Below are 18,301 nucleotides of genomic sequence, written 5' to 3'. Positions count from 1 at the left end.
AGGTGCCCGCCGCCACCAGGGCACAGACCGGTGGGCACCTGAGCCCTGGCCGTGCCGACCACGAGCACACACCCGCCGAGGCGCCTTGGCCTTGGGGGCCACAGCCCAGGGCAGTGGGTGTGGGAGACGGAGACGGGGCCAAGAGGGAGACACGAAACAGGGGGTGAGCTCTCCGCCTTGGGCCAGGCCTCAGAGCTACCCCAGGACCCAGCAACCCCTGTCCTGGGTGTACCCCCGGAAAACTCGAAACCCCGTATCGCTAAGACAGATGCGCCCCTGTGTGCGTGGCAGCATTATTCACGGAGGCCAGGCCATGGAGACAACATTGCCCGCGGGAGAGGACCGGAGGCAGAAGATGGGGGACAATCCACAGTGGATGCTCCTCGGCCAGAAGGAAGGATGACATGGCGCCTCTGGCAGCAACGTGGATGGACCTGGGGAACATGACGCGAAGTGACGTCAGTCAGTCAGAGGAAGCCGGGGACCATATGAGTTCACGCATGTGTGGGGCATGACACTGACACCTGTGAACACACACAGCAGTGGGGGCTGCCAGGGGGAGGTTGGGGGGGCCTGATGTGTGGTGACGGAGGAGATGTGACTGCGGGTGGTGGGCACACGGTGGGATACACAGAGCTAGTCGCAGAAACCCGCCCTGAAACCGTGTGTTCGTGTTGGCCAGGGTCACCCCAAGCCATTTAATTAAAAATAAAGTAGGTGGCCCGGCCGGCGTGGCTCAGGGGTGGAGCGTCGACCTAGGAGCCAGGAGGTCACAGTTCAATTTGCAGTCAGGGCACAGGCCCGGGTGGCGGGCTCCATCCCCAGTGCGGGGCGTGCAGGGGGCAGCCGATCCATGACTCTCTCTCATTGATGTTTCTGTCTCTCTCCTCTCCCGCCCTCTCTGTAATCAATAAAATATAGTTTATTTATTTTTTATTTTTTAAAACATATTTTTATTGATTTTTTACAGAGAGGAAGGGAGAGGGGGAGAGAGTTAGAAACATCGATGAGAGAGAAACATCGATTAGCCACCTCCTGCACACCTCCCACTGGGGATGTGCCCACAACCAAGGTACATGCCCTTGACCGGAATCGAACCTGGGACCCTTCGGTCCGCAGGCCAGCGCTCTATCCCCTGAGCCACACCGGTCAGGGCAATAAAACGTATTTTAAAAAAACAAACAGCCGAAACCGGTTTGGCTCAGTGGCTAGAGCGTCGGCCTGCGGACTGAAGGGTCCCGGGTTCGATTCCGGTCAAGGGCATGTACCTTGGTTGCGGGCACATCTCCAGTGGGAGGTGTGCAGGAGGCAGCTGATTGATGTTTCTCTCTCATCGATGTTTCTAACTCTCTATCCCTCTCCCTTCCTCTCTGTAAAATATCAATAAAATATATTAAAAAAAAAAAAAAAAAAAAAAAACAACAAACAGAAACCAAACCTCCCGGACGCTGATGCCAAGCAGCTCTATACAGTTCAGACGTCAGCGACCGTCGCTGACAACACACCAGGCGCTTCTGCGGCGGCCGCTCCGCTTGGGGGACAAGCCTGTTTCTAAGGAAGGGGGAGCAGAAGCACCTGCCCTAAAAGGGGAGAGCGCCCCGCTCAGCGAAACCAGGGCCCGGTGGGCTCTGCTCCGAGCCCGCTGTGGGTGAAGGACGTCCCGTTCCCGGGACCGACCTGCACTCCCGCTGGGCCAACGCGGAGCGTGGAGGGGCCTGTGGCAGCCACGGGCTCCGGTGCGGCAGGCGCCCAGCCGCCCAGCCAGCCGGGAGCGTCCGCGAGGCGGGAGCAGCTGTCCACTCGCCTCGTCCCCGGCACGCCCTGGGGTGACCTTGGCCTTTCTCGGCTGCAGAGGGACAGTGTAGGGTCCTGCGGGCGGTCCGTTTGTTCTGAGTAAATCTGTTTCCCTCTTAAGTCACTGGCATCCATCAGTCTCCACCTGGCACCGGGCATCACAGCCTCCCACCTGGACCCCTGCCCTCTCCCACTGGACCCCTGCCCCCTCCCACTGGACCCCTGCCCTCTCCTACTGGACCCCTGCCCTCTCCCACTGGACCCCTCCCACCTGGACCCCTTCTACCTGGACCCCTGTCCCCTGCCCCCTCCCACCTGGACCCCTGCCCCCTCCCACCTGGACCCCTGCCCCCTCCCACCTGGACCCCTTCTACCTGGACCCCTGTCCCCTGCCCCCTCCCACCTGGACCCCTGCCCCCTCCCACCTGGACCCCTGCCACAGCCTCACCTGCTCTCCCCGCCAGCTCTCCCCGGGGGCAGCCTGAAGGACAGTCATTCCGCCCCCTCCTCAGGGGCCTGCGCCACCTCAGCGCCCAATACCTGGCCTTGCAGGTAAGGAGACAGACCAAGGATGACACCATCCAAGGTCACGTGGCTCCATGAAGGCCAGGCTGGACCACGGTGGGTGCCCTCCCTGTGCAGTGGGGTCCTCCTGTCACCCCCCAGCAGCCCCGTCAGCCTGGAGACACCCTCAGCTCTGTCTGGCCCGACGACAGCCAGAGGGAGACTTGGCAGCTAAAGCCAGCGTGTCACATGCGTGTCACACCCCACGGAGCACCCGCCTTCCAGGGCAGCTCTCACAGAGGACGGACACCCGGAGCCCTTGCAACGCCCCCGGGCCTCCATGGTGACCGGTCGCCACCTCTCTCGGGGACCTCCTGTCCTCTCCTCTCGGGACATTCCTCCAGGCACACGTGCCCGGGCCCCTCCCGGCGCCGGCTGGCTGCCCGCGGCTCTGCCGGGACACACTCCAACCTGGTGTCGCAGCCACTCTCTCACCTTTCAGTCGTCACCTTCTCGGGAGGCCACCCTGGAGCTCCCCCACCCTCCGGGTGCACCTTACCAGCTCCCCCACCCTCCGCGGGACACCCCCACACTGAGCATCTGTAACAGCCCCGCACGTACTGGTCAGCAGGCTCCCATCTGCCCCCACCAGCCGTGGGAAAGGGAGCCCGAGCTTCATCAATACCCCACAAGGCCTGACGGTGGGGGACCCACCCTCTCTCCCTTCCCTGGCAGGCCCCGTATTCCGGCCGAAGGAACAGACCCGGCATTCGCCAACCGCATGCCTTCCAGCCTCCGCCGTTACCCCATTCCTATGCCCGCCCGTTTCAGGGCACGCTCAGGTACCACCGCCTCCCAGAAGCCCGCCCAGACCCCCCCGCCCCCGGGAAGGACCCTGTCCACCTGAGCCCCAAGCTCACAGCAGGGTTCATCCAGGCCTTCCTGCCACTGACCTCTCACCCCTTAACAAGAATTCCCGCTCAGCCTCCTCTCCCACACGGCGGGGCTCAGTAAGCATGGACCGAATGAGTCTAACACCGTGGTACATACTGAGCATCGCTCCCTTTCTCACACAAAAACACAGGAAAGCCTTTCTAAAGAAGCAAGAAGGAGCGCCACGTACCGCGACAGGGATGCTGAGGGACCAGGAGCAATCGGGAAAACACGGGCGTTTCTGCTATGAAGTTCAGCAAGTACATCCCAAGGCCTCCTGGGAGCGGGTGCTTTGGGGGCTGCAGGGGCACCGACACCCTCTGTGACCGGCCTGAGAGTCCACACCTTTCCCTTAGACACGCACCGGGTTAAGGGCCAGCATCCCTCGTGTGGCACGTGAGGCCTTTCTAAGGAGAACAGGTACCTTTCCAATGCCCACTTGTCGCTTCCATGAACATGGTACATCCACCCATCTATTTGGGCTCTATTTCATGTCTCTCAATAATGTAATCGGTTTTCTGAGTAGAGAGGTTTTAGACTTATTCTGAGGCATCCTATCTAATAAAAGAGTAATATGCAAATTAACCATCACTCCGCTACACCCATAAGCCACGCCCACCAGCCAATCAGGAGTGAATATGCAAATAAACCCAACCAAGATGGCTACGGCCACAGAGAGCAGGAGGGAGGCTTGGGTTTCCCCGGCAATGGAGGAAGCCAAGCTTTCCGCCTGCCCTTGCCGGCCTAGGCTTCCACTCAAGGCTACAAAGTTTCAATGATAGAAGATACATAAACCCAAACAGAAATGGCGGCAGCCACAGAGCTGGAAAGAGCAGGAGGCTAGGGTTGCCCCTGGCGATGGAGGAAGCCAAGCTTTCCACATATCCTGGCTGGCCCAGGCCTCGCTTAAGGCTACAAAGTTTTAATTATAGAAGATACATAAATCCAAACAGAAATGGCGGCAGCCACGGAGCTGGAAAGAGCAGGAGGCTAGGGTTGCCCGCGGCGATGGAGGAAGCCAAGCTTCTGCAGCCCTGGCCGGCCCAGGCCTCCACTTAAGGCTACAAAGTTTCAATTATAGAAAATACATAAATCCCAACAGAAATGGCTGCCGCCACAGAGCGAGCAGAAGGCTTGGCTCCACTCCAGGCTACAAAGTTTCAATTGTAGAAGATAAACAAACCCCAGATACCAGGGCCTCTGCTTGGGTCACCAGGAGTTGTGGCCGGCCTGCAAACCACCACAGGCCCCACGCCCAGGCCGACCCACGCCCCAAGGGAGCCCCCACCCTGATCCAGGACACCCTCAGGGCAAACCAGCTGGCCCCCACCCGTGCACCAGGCCTCTATCCTATCTAATAAAAGAGTAATATGCAGATTGACCATCACTCCAACACACAAGATGGCTGCCCCCATGTGGTCAAAGATCCTGCCCCCACGTGGACACAAGATGGCCTCCACAAGATGGCCAGCAGGGGAGGGCAGCTGGGAGGGACCAGGCCTGCTAGGGAGGGGAGTTGGGGGCGATCAAGCCTGCAGGGGAGGGCAGTTAGGGGTGACCAAGCAGGCAGAGGAGGGAAGTTGGGGGCGACCAGGCCTGCAGGGAAAGGCAGTTGGGAGGGACCCAGGCCTGCAGGGGAGGGCAGTTAGGGGTGACCAGGCCTGCAGGGGAGGGCAGTTAGGGGAAAACAGGCTGGCAAGGGAGCAGTTAGGCATCAATCAGGCTGGCATTAAAGTGGTTAGGGGGTGATCAGGCTGGCAGGCAGAAGCAGTTAGGGGCAATCAGGAAGGCAGGCAGGCAAGCAGTTGGGAGCCAGCAGTCCTGGATTGTGAGAGGGATGTCCAACTGCCTGTTTAAGGGCAGTGGGACATCCCTCGAGGGGTCCCAGATTGGAGAGGGTGCAGGCTGGGCTGAGGGACACCTCCCCCCCCCCCCCCGTGCACAAATTTCGTGCACCGGGCCTCTAGTATAATATATACACTTTAACTTTTAATTATGAGACTGTTATTGAGAGAACTTGTAGATTTACAGAAAAATGGAGTAGAAAGCACAAAACATTGCTCTGACCCTCCTCCACCCGCTCCATCGTTTTCCTATCAGTGCCAACTTGCGTCAGTTTGGGGCACTGGTTACTATTGACGAGCCAATGTCCATATTGTTATTCACCAAAGTCCAGAGTTTGGATTAGGGTCACTCTCAGTGTCGCATGTCCTACGGGTTTGGACAAACGTACAATGACACGCACCCATCACTGCCGTGTCACGCCGAGGCGCTTCCCTGCCCTAAAACCCTCTGGGCTCCCCCCGCTCCTCCCTCCACCTAACCCCTGGCGACCACAAATCTCTCTGCGTCTCCATCGTTCTGCCTTTTCCAGAGCGTCTCCAAGCTGGGATCATACGGCACAGCCTTCTCCGAACGGCTTCTTTCAGGCATATGACACTTTCCAAAATAATATCAGCGGTACCGTTTGCCAAAATGTTTTCCCAAGTGGCTGTACTTTTCCCATTCCCCCCGCCCCCTCCTCAGCCACACTTGGCCGGTCGCCTCGATGTCAGCCGTTCTGGTCAGGGTGCGGCGGGCTCTCTCTGCCAGCCGTGACGTCTATACCATTAATGTGCGTTTGCCAATGACCAGGGATGTGGGCCGTCATTCATGGGCTTCCTGGCCAGCCAGTGCCCTTCCTTCAACAGTTTATCCCAATTTTCCCCTCGCTTTGCTTTCATTCTTAATTGGGTCATCTCCTCCTGATGGCATTCCAAGAGATCTTTATACATTCCAGCTACGGGTTCTTGGTCAGATACGGTTTGCCAATATTTTCTCTGAGTCTGTGGCTTGCCTTTGTGTGTTCTTACGTGTCTTTGGGTAAGAAGGTTTATCGTTTTGGTGAAGCCCCGCTTTCTTTTATAGCTCACGCTTTTTGCATCATACAGAAGTAATCTTTGCCAAACCCCAAATCACCACGATTTCTGGTATGGTTTCGACTCTTACAACTAGGTGTATGACCCGCTGCAAGTTCTCCTTCTCCTCCTTCTTCTTTTTCAAGATGGTGTGAGATGAGGGCTGAGGTCCGTTTTGCATACTGCCATCCCATCATTCCAGCACGGGTTGTTGAAAAGGTTACCTTTGCCCACTGCTGTGACTCGTCACTTTGTAGAAAATCAACTGACCATATATGCCAGGCCCGTTTCTGGACTTGCTACACTGCTCCGGTCATCTACTTGACTGCTTTCACACCACTACCACATGGTCTTGATTACTGCAGCTCTACTATAATTTCTTTTTTTAAAAAATATATATTTTTGCCCTAACCGGTTTGGCTCAGTGGATAGAGCATCAGCCTGCGGACTGAAAGGTCCCAGGTTCAATTCCGGTCAAGGGCATGTACCTTGGTTGCGGGCACATCCCCATTGGGGGGTGTGTAGGAGGCGGCTGATCGATGTTTCTCTCTCATCAATGGTTCTAACTCTCTATCCCTCTCCCTTCCTCTCTGTAAAAAATCAATAAAATATATTTAAAAATATATATATATATATATATATATATATATATATATATATTTTTTTTTTATTGATGTCAGAGAGAAAGGGAGAGGGTGAGATAGAAACATCAATGATGAGAGAGAATTATCGATCGGCTGCCTCCTGCACGCCCCCTACTGGGGATCGGAGCCTGCAACCCGGGCATGTGCCCTGACCGGGAATCGAACCGTGACTGCCCTCTTAATGACACCGAGTCTTCCGATTCTCGAGCGCGGTGTGGCCGGCCTTTGATTTGGGTCTTTTAACATTTCTCTCAGCCATGTTTTGCAGATTTCACTGTCCAGGTCTCGTGCATTTCTGTCCCAAAGCACTTCATGTTTATCGATGCTCCGTTACTTTTACATGTTGAGCGAACCTTGCATTCCTGGGAGAAACCCAGCCTTCGGCGCACGGAGCTGTCCTCTCCTCCTCCTGCGGCTCCTGCTGTTCCGGTTGAGAAATGTTCTCTGAACTGATGCGCCTTGGAAAGGATTGGGTGTTTTTGTTTTGTTTTTTACCATTAGCTTCTTTAAAGATTATCTCTGCCTTTGCTTCCCCCACCCCCCTCCACCCCAGCAGTTTTACAGTGATGTGATTAAGTATGGATTTTCTGTTTTTAATTCCGCTAGGAGTTCTTGAGGATTCTTGAACTTGTGATCTGATGTCACCAATGTTGGAAAAACTTCAACCACTATCTCTTCAAATATTGCTCCTGCCCCGTGCTTGCTCTCTTGTGCCCTCAGCCTCCAGTCAACCACATTAGAACGGCTCACTGGTGGCTCTGTCAGCGCCGTCCCGCCTCAGTCTTTGTGCACCACTTTATATAGCACCTTCGGACCCGCCATAGCTCACCGACCCTCTCACCAGCTGTGTCTACTCTGTTGTTATATCTCTCTACAGAGTGCGTGATTCCAGCTGTGTTTTTTCAGTTTTATAATTTCTGCTCGGTTTTTCAAATCAATGTCCTTTGTAAAAAATACAATTTCTCGTACTCTACCAAATTCCCAACCTTATGGCTCCTCTTCTTGCGTATAGTAAGCAAGTTTCTTTTAAAGTTTGCATGTGGCCGAAACCGGTTTGGCTCAGTGGATAGAGCGTCGGCCTGCGGACTGAGGGGTCCCGGGTTCGATTCCGATCAAGGGCATGTACCTTGGTTGCGGGCACATCCCCAGTGGGAGGTGTGCAGGAGGCAGCTGATCAATGTTTCTCTCTCATCGATGTTTCTAGCTCTCTATCCCTCTCCCTTCCTCTCTGTAGAATATCAATAAAATATATTTTTAAAAAAATAAGAATAGTGTTATAAAAAAAATAAAAAAATAAAATAAATAAAGTTTGCATGTGGTAAGTCTCCTGTTGCGAGTCATGAGGGTCTGTTTCTATCATCTGTTGTTTCTGCTGGTTCCTGAGGTCTTCTCGCCTCATCTGCTTGCTGGTTGTGTTGTGTGTCCTATGGCAGAGTCTGGATGTGAGTGGCAGTGCCAGGCCATGGAAGGCACCATGTGGCCCTGGCCACTGTGGCTCAGCTGGCTGGGCGTTGGCGCAGGCACCGAGGGTGGTGGGCTGGAATCCCGGTCAGGGCACATGCCCGGCTGGGGCTGGATCCCCAACATGAAGGTGCTATATAAAGTGGTGCACAAACACTGGAAAGTGTTTTGCTGGGGCCACTTTCTCCAGGACACCTTCACCTTTTCCACGTCCCTCCACGGTGGGTCCAGCGCCTCCCGCAGGCAGGAGCATCCACGTTCCCGGGGCGGCTATTTTTTTCTATGACTCCACTTACGTTTGATTAGGATTTTACTTCCAGCATCCTCACCTCTCTTATCTTCTGCATTTTCATCTTTGCTGGCCCACTCCTCCTGCGCGCACCCATTTCTAGAAAACGTCAGGTGGGTTTTTCACTGGGAGACGAGGAGGCTAGGATTACCCGCTTTGCTGTGGCCCAAATGACTGATGCACCGGGACCAGTCACAGCCTGACTCTGAAAGCAGCGATGGGATTGGTCTCTGACTCTGAAAGCAGCCATGGGATTGGTCACTGACTCTGAAAGCAGCGATGGGATTGGTCACTGACTCTGAAAGCAGCGATGGGATTGGTCACTGACTCTGAAAGCAGCGATGGGATTGGTCACTGACTCTGAAAGCAGCGATGGGATTGGTCACTGACTCTGAAAGCAGCGATGGGATTGGTCTCTGACTCTGAAAGCAGCCATGGGATTGGTCACTGACTCTGAAAGCAGCGATGGGATTGGTCACTGACTCTGAAAGCAGCGATGGGATTGGTCACTGACTCTGAAAGCAGCGATGGGATTGGTCACTGACTCTGAAAGCAGCGATGGGATTGGTCACTGACTCTGAAAGCAGCGATGGGATTGGTCACTGACTCTGAAAGCAGCGATGGGATTGGTCACTGACTCTGAAAGCAGCGATGGGATTGGTCACTGACTCTGAAAGCAGCGATGGGATTGGTCACTGACTCTGAAAGCAGCGATGGGATTGGTCACTGACTCTGAAAGCAGCGATGGGATTGGTCACTGACTCTGAAAGCAGCGATGGGATTGGTCACTGACTCTGAAAGCAGCGATGGGATTGGTCACTGACTCTGAAAGCAGCGATGGGATTGGTCTCCGGTCCCTATGCACATGCTACCGGTATCTATGCAGTGATCTGTGGGCTGGAGAGCGGGCAGTGGACTGTACTTTACACAACTGCTCACGGTAACTGGGATGCAGCCGTGTTGTTGGGGGGCTGCTGTTGTTTAATGTGGGAAGCCACCCATTGTCTCCACTCTCAGAGACGTGTAAACAAGGAGCCAGAACGCTGGTGAACCTTGAGCCCCGGGCAAGGGCCAGAGCTGTGCACCGATTGTTTAGTTGAGACAATGGTGGCTCAAGCAATTTCCTGACCAAACAGTCTCAGAATAAATCTTTACTAATATTTACTGGCCTTTAAGATTGTCTGTTACCGGAATTGCCTGCCTGCCTAAGGGCTAGACGTGTATCCAAAATTGAATAAAAGGTTGGCAGGGCCTGGGCACCAGTGACGTCCTTCTCCTTGCGTTGGACTTTCACCTGGCCCCCCAATATTTCCAAATTATTATTTCTTGTCTCGTCTCTGTCATTTGCACGCGGCCCTTCTCCAGATCCCGAACCCCGAACCACGCAGGACGTGGTTCACACCGTTTCACTTTCCGCGGCATTTAAACTTGGTGCGTCGCAGAACTGAGCAAAGTGAGGGCCGCCTGTATTTGGAAGCTTGTTCTGAGAAATAGAGGCCGAGGGTGACGCCATCCCTCGATGCGGTGGCTCTGCCTGGCATCCGAGGTCTCAGCCACGTGGGGTCACCTTCATCCACCCACGAGGACTGAGATGTCTGGGCTTCGGTCCTTGAGCAGCTGATCCAGTCCCGGGTCACCTCCGTCCTCGGGGCAGCGTTTTGAGGTTCCAACCCCAAGTCTGGGTGTTCCCAGGGCCTTCCCTCCTTCAAGGCTTTCTATCCCAGGGTTTGGCTCCTGGCCCCACAGAAGTGCTACAAGGACGTAGGTCCTTAACTGCTTCATCCTGGGGTGTGGCTTTGGCCAGCATCCCAGGGACAGCACGGCCCCAGATGCCACGTTGCCACGTTCCAGACCGCGGCCCGGTGCCTGCCCGCCGCCTCGTGAGCTCGCCGGTGCCTCCGCCCATTGACGATCCCCCACCTTTTCGAGTCGGCTTCCGCTTTACTAAGCCATTGTCAGGAGCGGGCTCCCATCTCGTTGTGCTCAAACTGCTCACACTCTGAGTATCTGTCAGCTCTGCAGTGTGTCATGGCTATTTCTCTCTTTCCTTGTTACTTCCTACAAAAAAAGAGCTACAGCCGAAACCGGTGTGGCTCAGTGGATAGAGCATTAGCCTGCGGACTGAAGGGTCCCAGGTTCGATTCTGGGCAAGGGCCTGTACCTTGGTTGCGGGCACATCCCCAGTGGGAGGTATGCAGGAGGCAGCTCATCGATGTTTCTGGCTCTCTATCCCTCTCCCTTCCTCTCTGTAAAAAATCAATAAAATAAATTTTTTTTAAAAAAAGAGCTAAAAAGAACATTTTGTGCTCTTCCAAAAAACCCATACACAGGTCCCGGCCGGTGTTGTCAGTGGTTAGAGCATCAGCCTTCGTACCAAAGCGTCGTGGGTTCGATTCCTGGTCAAGGGCATGATCGATGTTCCTCTCTCATGGATGTTTCCATCTCTCTACCTCTCTCCCTTCCTCTCTCTAAAGTCAATAAAGACATACTGAAAAAATAAAACTAGAAAAAAAATAACACTCCATACACGTGACTGGAAAAAACCCTCAGCCCCAGCTCCCCTGCCTGGTTTGAGGGAGCCTAATGGGAGAGGGAGCTGGGGCTGGAAGGCAGCCCTGCCCACGGAGGAGGGCAGGAGGATTTCGCAGGCGCCTCGGCAGCCAGCCATGCCCCCACCTGACCTACGGGCCCCTGACGCCCCGGGCAGCATAGAGCTGCCGGCCTTCCTCCCGTCACCCCAGCCACAGAGCATGGCCTGCCTGCCCCTGCGGCCTTGACCTCCCTCGTGGTCTATGACCCCAGGGAAGGAGCTTGCAGAGCCCGGGGAGAGTCCTCTCCCCGCTCCCACCCCAAACGGAGCCCGGCTAAGGACACGCCAGCCAGCTCCGGTCCCCCAGAGCGTGCCTTTCGGAGCGCGATCACCACGCTCATTAAGACAGACCCGGGCAGGAGGGCCTCCCCGCCTCTGATGCTGGAACTGTCGCGACGGAGAGAAGGCAGGCGCGGCCCCGGGCACCCAGGGCGCCCTGGAACAGGTCACTGCATGTGTGAGCGAACCGCCACCTAAGACCTGACTCGGCGGCCCGAAGTGGGTCAAAGGCTTTCCCCTGAGCGCTCGGTGCCCTGAAGATAAGCGCCGGCATGAAAGCGGGCTCTGAAACGTCTTGTGTAACTTCTGTTCGCTCTCCCAGCTCGGCTCCTTCAGTGGGAGGAAATGCCGAATTCAAAGGCAACCCTAACCGAGCCGCACGTTCGGGGCACGGCGACCGTGGTGCGGCAGGAGGCACCGCCCGCCCGTGCGCCGGCCCCGGCCCGCCACGCCACGGTGCTGCCGGCCTCGCGGCCGGGGCTCCCGCGCCTGGGGCCCGCAGCGCTGGCACCCGGAATGCCTGCGCCCGCCGCTCCCCACGGCTCTCCCAGCACCCAGACACTGCCGGGCACGCACAGTAGGTGCTCAGTAAAGCTCTGCAGAACACGTGCAAGGGCTCGGGAATCCATGACCAAGGTCTCAGCGGACAACGGCCGCAGCAGAGGCAGGAGAATCAGAGACAAAACTTGCACATCCCATTTGGGGCAGCGTCACGGAAGGGTTCCCGAAGGAGGTGGGGTTTTTTGTGTGTTTGCTTTTATAAATCCTCATCGGAGGATATTTTCCCCAGTGATTTTTAGAGCGAATGGAAGGGAGGGAAGGCGGGGGGAGAGAGAGCGAAACGTTGACGTGAGAAAGACACATCGACTGGTTGCCTCCCACACGTGCCCCGACCAGGGCCGTGGATCGAACCTGCAACCCAGGCACGTGCCCTCGACTGGGAATTGAACATGCGGCCCCTCGACGCCTGGGTGATGCTCTAACCCCGTGGTCGGCAAACTGCGGCTCGCGAGCCACAGGCGGCTCTTTGGCCCCTTGAGTGTGGCTCTTCCACAAAAGACCACGGCCTGGGCGAGTCTATGTTGAAGAAGTGGCGTTAGAAGAAGTTTAAGTTTAAAAAATTTGCCTCTCCAAAGAAATGTCCACCGTTGTCCTGTGGATGTTTGGCTCTGTGGACGAAGGAGTTTGCCGACCACTGCGCTAACCATTGAGCTCACCGGCCGGGCAGGAGGTTGACTAAGCCTCGAAGGAATCCCATATGGAGGGGGAGAAACAAAACCTCAAACGGAGGGCAGGCTCACAAAGCCGGTCCCGCGGCACCTGCCGGCAGTGCGCTGGGGGATGAGGGCCAGCCAGGCCACGATGACTCCCGACCTCCGACCTCCGACCTCTGACCTCCGGGGTCTGCGACTCACAGGACAGGGATTGCGCCCAATGCACCGGGTTTCAGATGAAGGGGCCGAGGTTAGGTGTTTGCCTCGCAGTCCAGGGAGGTTTCCCTGAGAAAAGTCACCTTAGGCTGTGAGTCCACGGCAGAGATTATGGGGCGAAGGGGGACTGAGGGTCAGGGCTCGGGAGTGTCCCGGATGCATGAGAGCAACTGCACACGGCCGGTGGAGCGAGAACGGAGGCCCCCGAGACTCAGGGCCGTGCCTGCCCACCCCCAGGGACGCGGGGAGCGAGGGCAGGAGAGGCCCCGGCAGGCTGAGAGTCAGCAGTGAGCCAGGAAGCAGCTAGACCAGGGGTGGGCAAACTTTGTGACTCGAGGGCCACCGTGGGTTCTTAAACTGGACCGGAGAGCCGGAACAAAAGCATGGATGGAGTGTTTGTGTGAACTCATATAAATTCAAAGTAAAGGAGCGGAGGGGAGAGCAAGAGAACTGGATAGAACAGCCGGATCCGGCCCGCGGGCCGTAGTTTGCCCACGGCTGGGCTAGAGGGTTCTTAATGCCCAGGCACGGCCACCCGCGGGGGGGGGGGGGGGGGGCACTGGTCTTCACCCCACTTGTCGATGGGGAAACTGAGGCGCAGGCCAGACCAGCCGCCCGTCTGCACTTGTCCCGCCTCTGCCGCCCCCACGAGAAGCCGCTCCCGGGACAGAGAGGAAGCCGGGGTGGGGGGCGGGGGCGGGAAGACCCTGGGCAGCTCAGACCACACGTGATAAATCCGCGTCCCCAAGGCCAGAGGGCCGGGCGACGTCAGGCAGGTAGGGCCCGAGGTCCTGACAGCGCAACCAGGCGTAGGGACCTCTGGAGGTGGCGAGGGGCCTGCATCCAGCAACGGGGACACGGCTGTCCCGGGGAGGCACACGCATCGGAAGTGAGCGCCCGCTCCCGGGCCCAGGCCACGCGTCGTGTTCGAAACGGAGGTCGGCGGCGGAGAGAAACGCGAGTGACGTGTCCACGCCGCAGGCCGCGGGCGGGACTTGGTCTCTTCATCCTAAAGCTGTCCCCCTGAGCTCTGGTTCCGCCGCTCGCTCCGGCCTTCCAGGGTTCCGTCCTGGGGCCGCCCCGCAGCCAAGCGGGCGTGTGCCTCCCGCAGACCCCGCTGGACAGCGCTCGCCCGCCCACAAAGCCGTCTGCCTTCCTTCATTCCCAACGGCAGCACGGTGCCCCGGGCGGTGCCCTCTCCTCTGTCCACGGGTCAGCGCGGGGATCTGCTCTTTCCCTTCCAGATCCTTCTTCCCCTCGGGTCCGTGCCCCTGTGGGTGTCAGAGGTCCCGGGCCGGCCTGGAAGCGGTTCAAGGCCCACCTCCACGCGGGCTCGGGCCTGGACACCGAAGTGCACGCTGTCAGGCCCATCCCTCCCAGGCAGAGGCGGCGGGAAGAGTCAAGAACGGTCCGTTTGCCAAAACCGGTTTGGCTCAGTGGATAGAGCGTCAGCCTGCGGACTGAAAGGTCCCAGGTTCGATTCCGGTCAAGGGCACGTAACTTGGTTGCGGGCACATCCCCAGTAGGAGGTGTGCAAGAGGCAGCTGATCGATGTTTCTCTCTCATCGATGTTTCTAACTCTCTATCCCTCTTCCTTCCTCTCTGTAAAAAATCAATAAAATATATTAAAAACAAACAAACAAAAAAAAAACGGTCCGTTTCCAGAGGGAAGGGAAAAGGCCACACGGACCTGCTACTCCGTCTCACGCACAGGCTGCGGGTCGGACAGACTTACAGGGCCCACGGGGCACGCTGTCCACGTCCCCGCTCCCGCCACCCGCTCAGCACCCCAGCCGGTCCGTCCTTTCTGTCTCCTGGGCGACAGCGACAACCTCTGGCGCTCGGGTGCTGGGCGGTGGGTGGGGAGCCCTTCACCCTCCCCCCACCCCACCACTCTCCCTCGCAGACTCCTGCCTGCACCCTGGCTGCCGGGCATGCACCTGCCCCACCTTCTCCCCGCTTCTAGAACCTTTTCTCCGAACGGGGCAAACGCTCCGGGCGCCCGCTTTCCGCCCCCACCTCGCCTTGTTCTCACTCGTCACACAGGTTCTTTCAACCTGTCCGTGCGGGTCTCGCCTCTCAAGGAACGCAGCTTCCCAGCATTAAGTCCCCGAGGGAGCTTGTCCTCGCCTCCTCTGTCCCCGCCTCCCGCCTCTGTCCCCGCCTCCTCCGCGCTGGCCCCGGGATGCGTCCCGTGCCCAGCCTTGCACAACTGAACTTTGAAACGGTTTCTGCCTCTGGGAGCCCTGGCTGACAACACGGCTGCGGGCTGCGGTCACGGTCTGAGGGCCGCAGCCAGGGCGCCCTGCCCCGCCCGGCAGAGCTGGTGACAGACGGGAAGGAAGGCCATCATCAGACCCCAGCACAGCCCTCCCCCACAAACCCTGAAGTCCCAGCTGCCCCGAGCACATCGATCCCGCCACGTGTTTCTACGGCAAAGCGCTCGGCACACCAGGAGCTGGCTCTCCGTGGCTCGTTTCCCTGAAGAATGCCCTGAGAAACACCATCCCCTGAACCCCACCCCGGGCCCAGGCGGGAGGCCAGGGAGAGAGGACAGTGAGTGAGACACGAGGAGCCCGGGCCGGGCTGCCCGCCACCAACGCGAGCTGAAGCGGGCGGCCGTCTGGAAGTTACCGAATTTGCTCCTGTCCTGGACGGAGAGGAACCCCGGCCGTGAGCTGGCGGCCGTAGGGATGTCAACTTGTCCAGGAGGACAGCTGCCTGGAGGTGCTTCCAAAAATCCTTCTGATAGAAAACATCCACCCAACGCGTGGGTCACAGAAGCAGACGCCCTCGGAGCTGCGCCCCGGCCCGCAGCCCCGGGCCCGACCAGCCGCAGCCCAGCGGGGTCCCTGCGCTTAGCCCCGCACGCAGGGAAGGGGCCTGTCCACACGTCCCTCTCTAAGCAACGGGGTCCCCTCACTGGAGCGTGGCCACACGTCACCGGGTGTGGCTATGGCATAACCGCCGGCGTATTCGGTTACCAGCGGCTGCAGGAAAGCCTGGGGCCTCGCTCCCTCTGAAAAATGGGGGCGAGGGACTCCGACAGGCTATCGACTCCGCCCCATCTCCTTCCCAGCCGCTCAGAGGCAGCTTCAGGCCTGCGAGGCCGGCCGGCCGTCTGCGGTCGCGCCCCGACTCTTACGGGTCAGGGGGGTGCTTTCTGGGAGGCTGACGCAGGGTCTCCAGGGCCCAAGGGCAAAGCAAGTTGCCTGGAAGGAAACCAGCACCCCTGGACCTGCAGGTCTCGGGAGACGGCGGGACAAAGGCAGCTGGAGAGCGGGACACGGAGACGCCACCCCCGTGTCTGACTTCTCCCGGGCGGGTCTCATCTCCACGGGGGGCGGGGGGGAGCCTCGGAGGTGTCGGCAGGACCCTCGCACCGTGGAACACAAGCGCTCCCCAACTCCCAAAGGTTAAGACACACCCCTGCCCCGCTGAGACAGTTGCTTGACATTGGAATCCATGCTCTTACGGGAAGAGCATTTTACTTCATTTGGCTCTCAGGCCATCGCATAAGAAACCACCGAATGCGCCAAAACCGGTGTGGCTCAGTGGATAGAGCGTCAGCCTGCGGACTGAAAGGTCCCAGGTTCGATTCCGGTCAAGGGCATGGACCTTGGTTGCGGGCACATACCCAGTGGGAGGTGTGCAGGAGGCAGCTGATCGATGTTTCTCTCTCATCGATGTTTCTAGCTCTCTATCCCTCTCCCTTCCTCTCTGTAAAAAATCAATAAAATATATTTAAAAAAAAAAAAAAAGAAAAGAAAAGAAACCACCGAATGCACAGCATGCCCCACACCTAGTGACGGTTATGCACAGAATCGTTTCATCTGCCGCCGCCGCCGCCTGGGTGACGTGGACACACGGGGGCCACCTGTGGACGCCCGGCCTGCTGCCCAGGACACCCCGTCCTGACGGAAGAAAGCGCTCCCTCGCGCTCTCTGAGGGGTGACGGGAGTGGAAATGCCTCGGGCACCTGCTCTGGCTGTGGGCAGGCCCGCTGTCTGTCCTTCTCGGCCCCCTCCCCACCCCCAACAGAGGCCCAGCCACAAATACTCGTTGAATTAAATTCTGTTCCTCACTGATCTGTTCCACGAACATTCAGAAGCACCCACGGGGCGCACGGGACCAGCTGGGCAGAGGGAGCCTGCCCGCGCCGAGGTCAAGTCAGTGGGGAAGTTCAAGTAACAGGGACCGTGACCCGCACTCACCGGGATCGGCCCCCGCCGGGGAGACTGCACAGAGCCTGATTCCCAGGCCCCCCCAGGCCGGGGACAGTCCCCTGCGTGGTCAGGCGGACCAGGGATGCCGAGGAAGGACCCACGCCAGGCGTATGGCCACCGAAAGGACGTGGCCACGCTCAGGGAACCCACAAAGCCCTCGTGATGGTTTGGTTCTGACTGGTGTAGGGTCCCTGTTTGCCTACCAGGGGTCCTCAAACTTTTTAAACAGGGGCCCGTTCACTGTCCCTCAGACCGTGGGAGGGCCGGACTATAGTTTAAAAAAACAACTATGAACAAATTCCTGTGCGCACTGCGGGCCCGGGACGCGTCGGCTGCGAAGCAGGACAGGCAGCGGCCCCCGGCCGGCCGGATCCATGTCCTCGGCGGGCCGCCTGTGGCCCGTGGGCCGTCGTTTGAGGACGCCTGTATCTACTCAAAAACAGAAGCGTCCTGTGTGTCCCCGGAGGTGTGTTTCTTTCCGGAGCCTCTGAAAACCGCAGAAGGTCAGCGCGGCCACAAGGCAGGTGTCAGATGCGGCCGCGCGGGAGGTGCAGCGGGCGGGGCGGGGCCTTTTGCCTGAGGGCTTTCCCATTTTACAATAACCTTCCGCCCCGACCAGTTTGGCTCAGTGGATAGAGAGTTGGCCTGCGGACTGAAGGGTCCCGGGTTCGATTCCAGTCAAGGGCGTGTGCCTTGGTTGCGGGCACATCCCCGGTGGGGGGTGTGCAGGAGGCGGCTGATCGATGTTTCTCTCTCGCTCATAGATGTTTCTAACTCTCTCTCCCTCTCCCTTCCTCTCTGAAATCAATAAAAATTTTAAAAAATATATATTTAAAAAAAAAAAAAAGAACCTTCCGGTGAGACCCAACCGTTGAGCCTCCAGACCAGGGGTGGGCAAACTTTTTGACTCGAGGGCCACCATGGGTTCTTAAACTGGACCGGAGGGCCGGAACAAAAGCATGGATGGAGTGTTTGTGTGAACTAATATAAATTCAAAGTAAAGGAGCGGAGGGGAGAGCAAGAGAACCCTGCGCTCTTTCGGCTCCGCGGGCCGGATAGAACAGCCGAACGGGCCGGATCCGGCCCGCGGGCCGTAGTTTGCCCACAGCTGCTCCAGACCCTTCTGGTGGGGGAACGGAGGGGAACGGAGGGGAACTCCGTTTTCTGCTGTGCAAACGGCAGCTTAGAGAGGTGGCCCAGGACGCCCGACCCGGCCGGCGGCAGCGCAGGGCGGGGACCCCGGTCTCCGGTGAG

General features: G+C 58.0%; 1 protein-coding gene across 4 annotated transcripts in view; it reads right to left on the bottom strand.

The window, feature by feature from the left end:
- Positions 1-18,301, bottom strand: part of PPARA (peroxisome proliferator activated receptor alpha) — a 65,281-nt gene that overhangs the window by 42,526 nt on the left and 4,454 nt on the right. Inside the window, exon 1 of one of the 4 annotated variants that reach the window (XM_080660975.1) lies at positions 2,243-2,497. The exons of 2 other annotated variants lie outside the window; for them this stretch is intronic. In XM_080660975.1, coding sequence (XP_080517101.1) covers positions 2,243-2,375 — 133 coding nt within the window. In that variant the 5' untranslated portion in view covers positions 2,376-2,497. Of the gene's footprint in view, positions 1-2,242; positions 2,498-18,301 lie in introns of those variants that run through there. One more of the 4 variants, XM_080660976.1, reaches the window with a different exon arrangement.

This window comes from Plecotus auritus (assembly GCF_963455305.1).
Source record: "Plecotus auritus genome assembly, chromosome: 3".
Lineage (NCBI taxonomy): Eukaryota > Metazoa > Chordata > Mammalia > Chiroptera > Vespertilionidae > Plecotus > Plecotus auritus.
The sequence above is the reverse complement of the archived record's forward strand: the minus strand, read 5'-3'. Positions and strand labels throughout refer to the sequence as shown.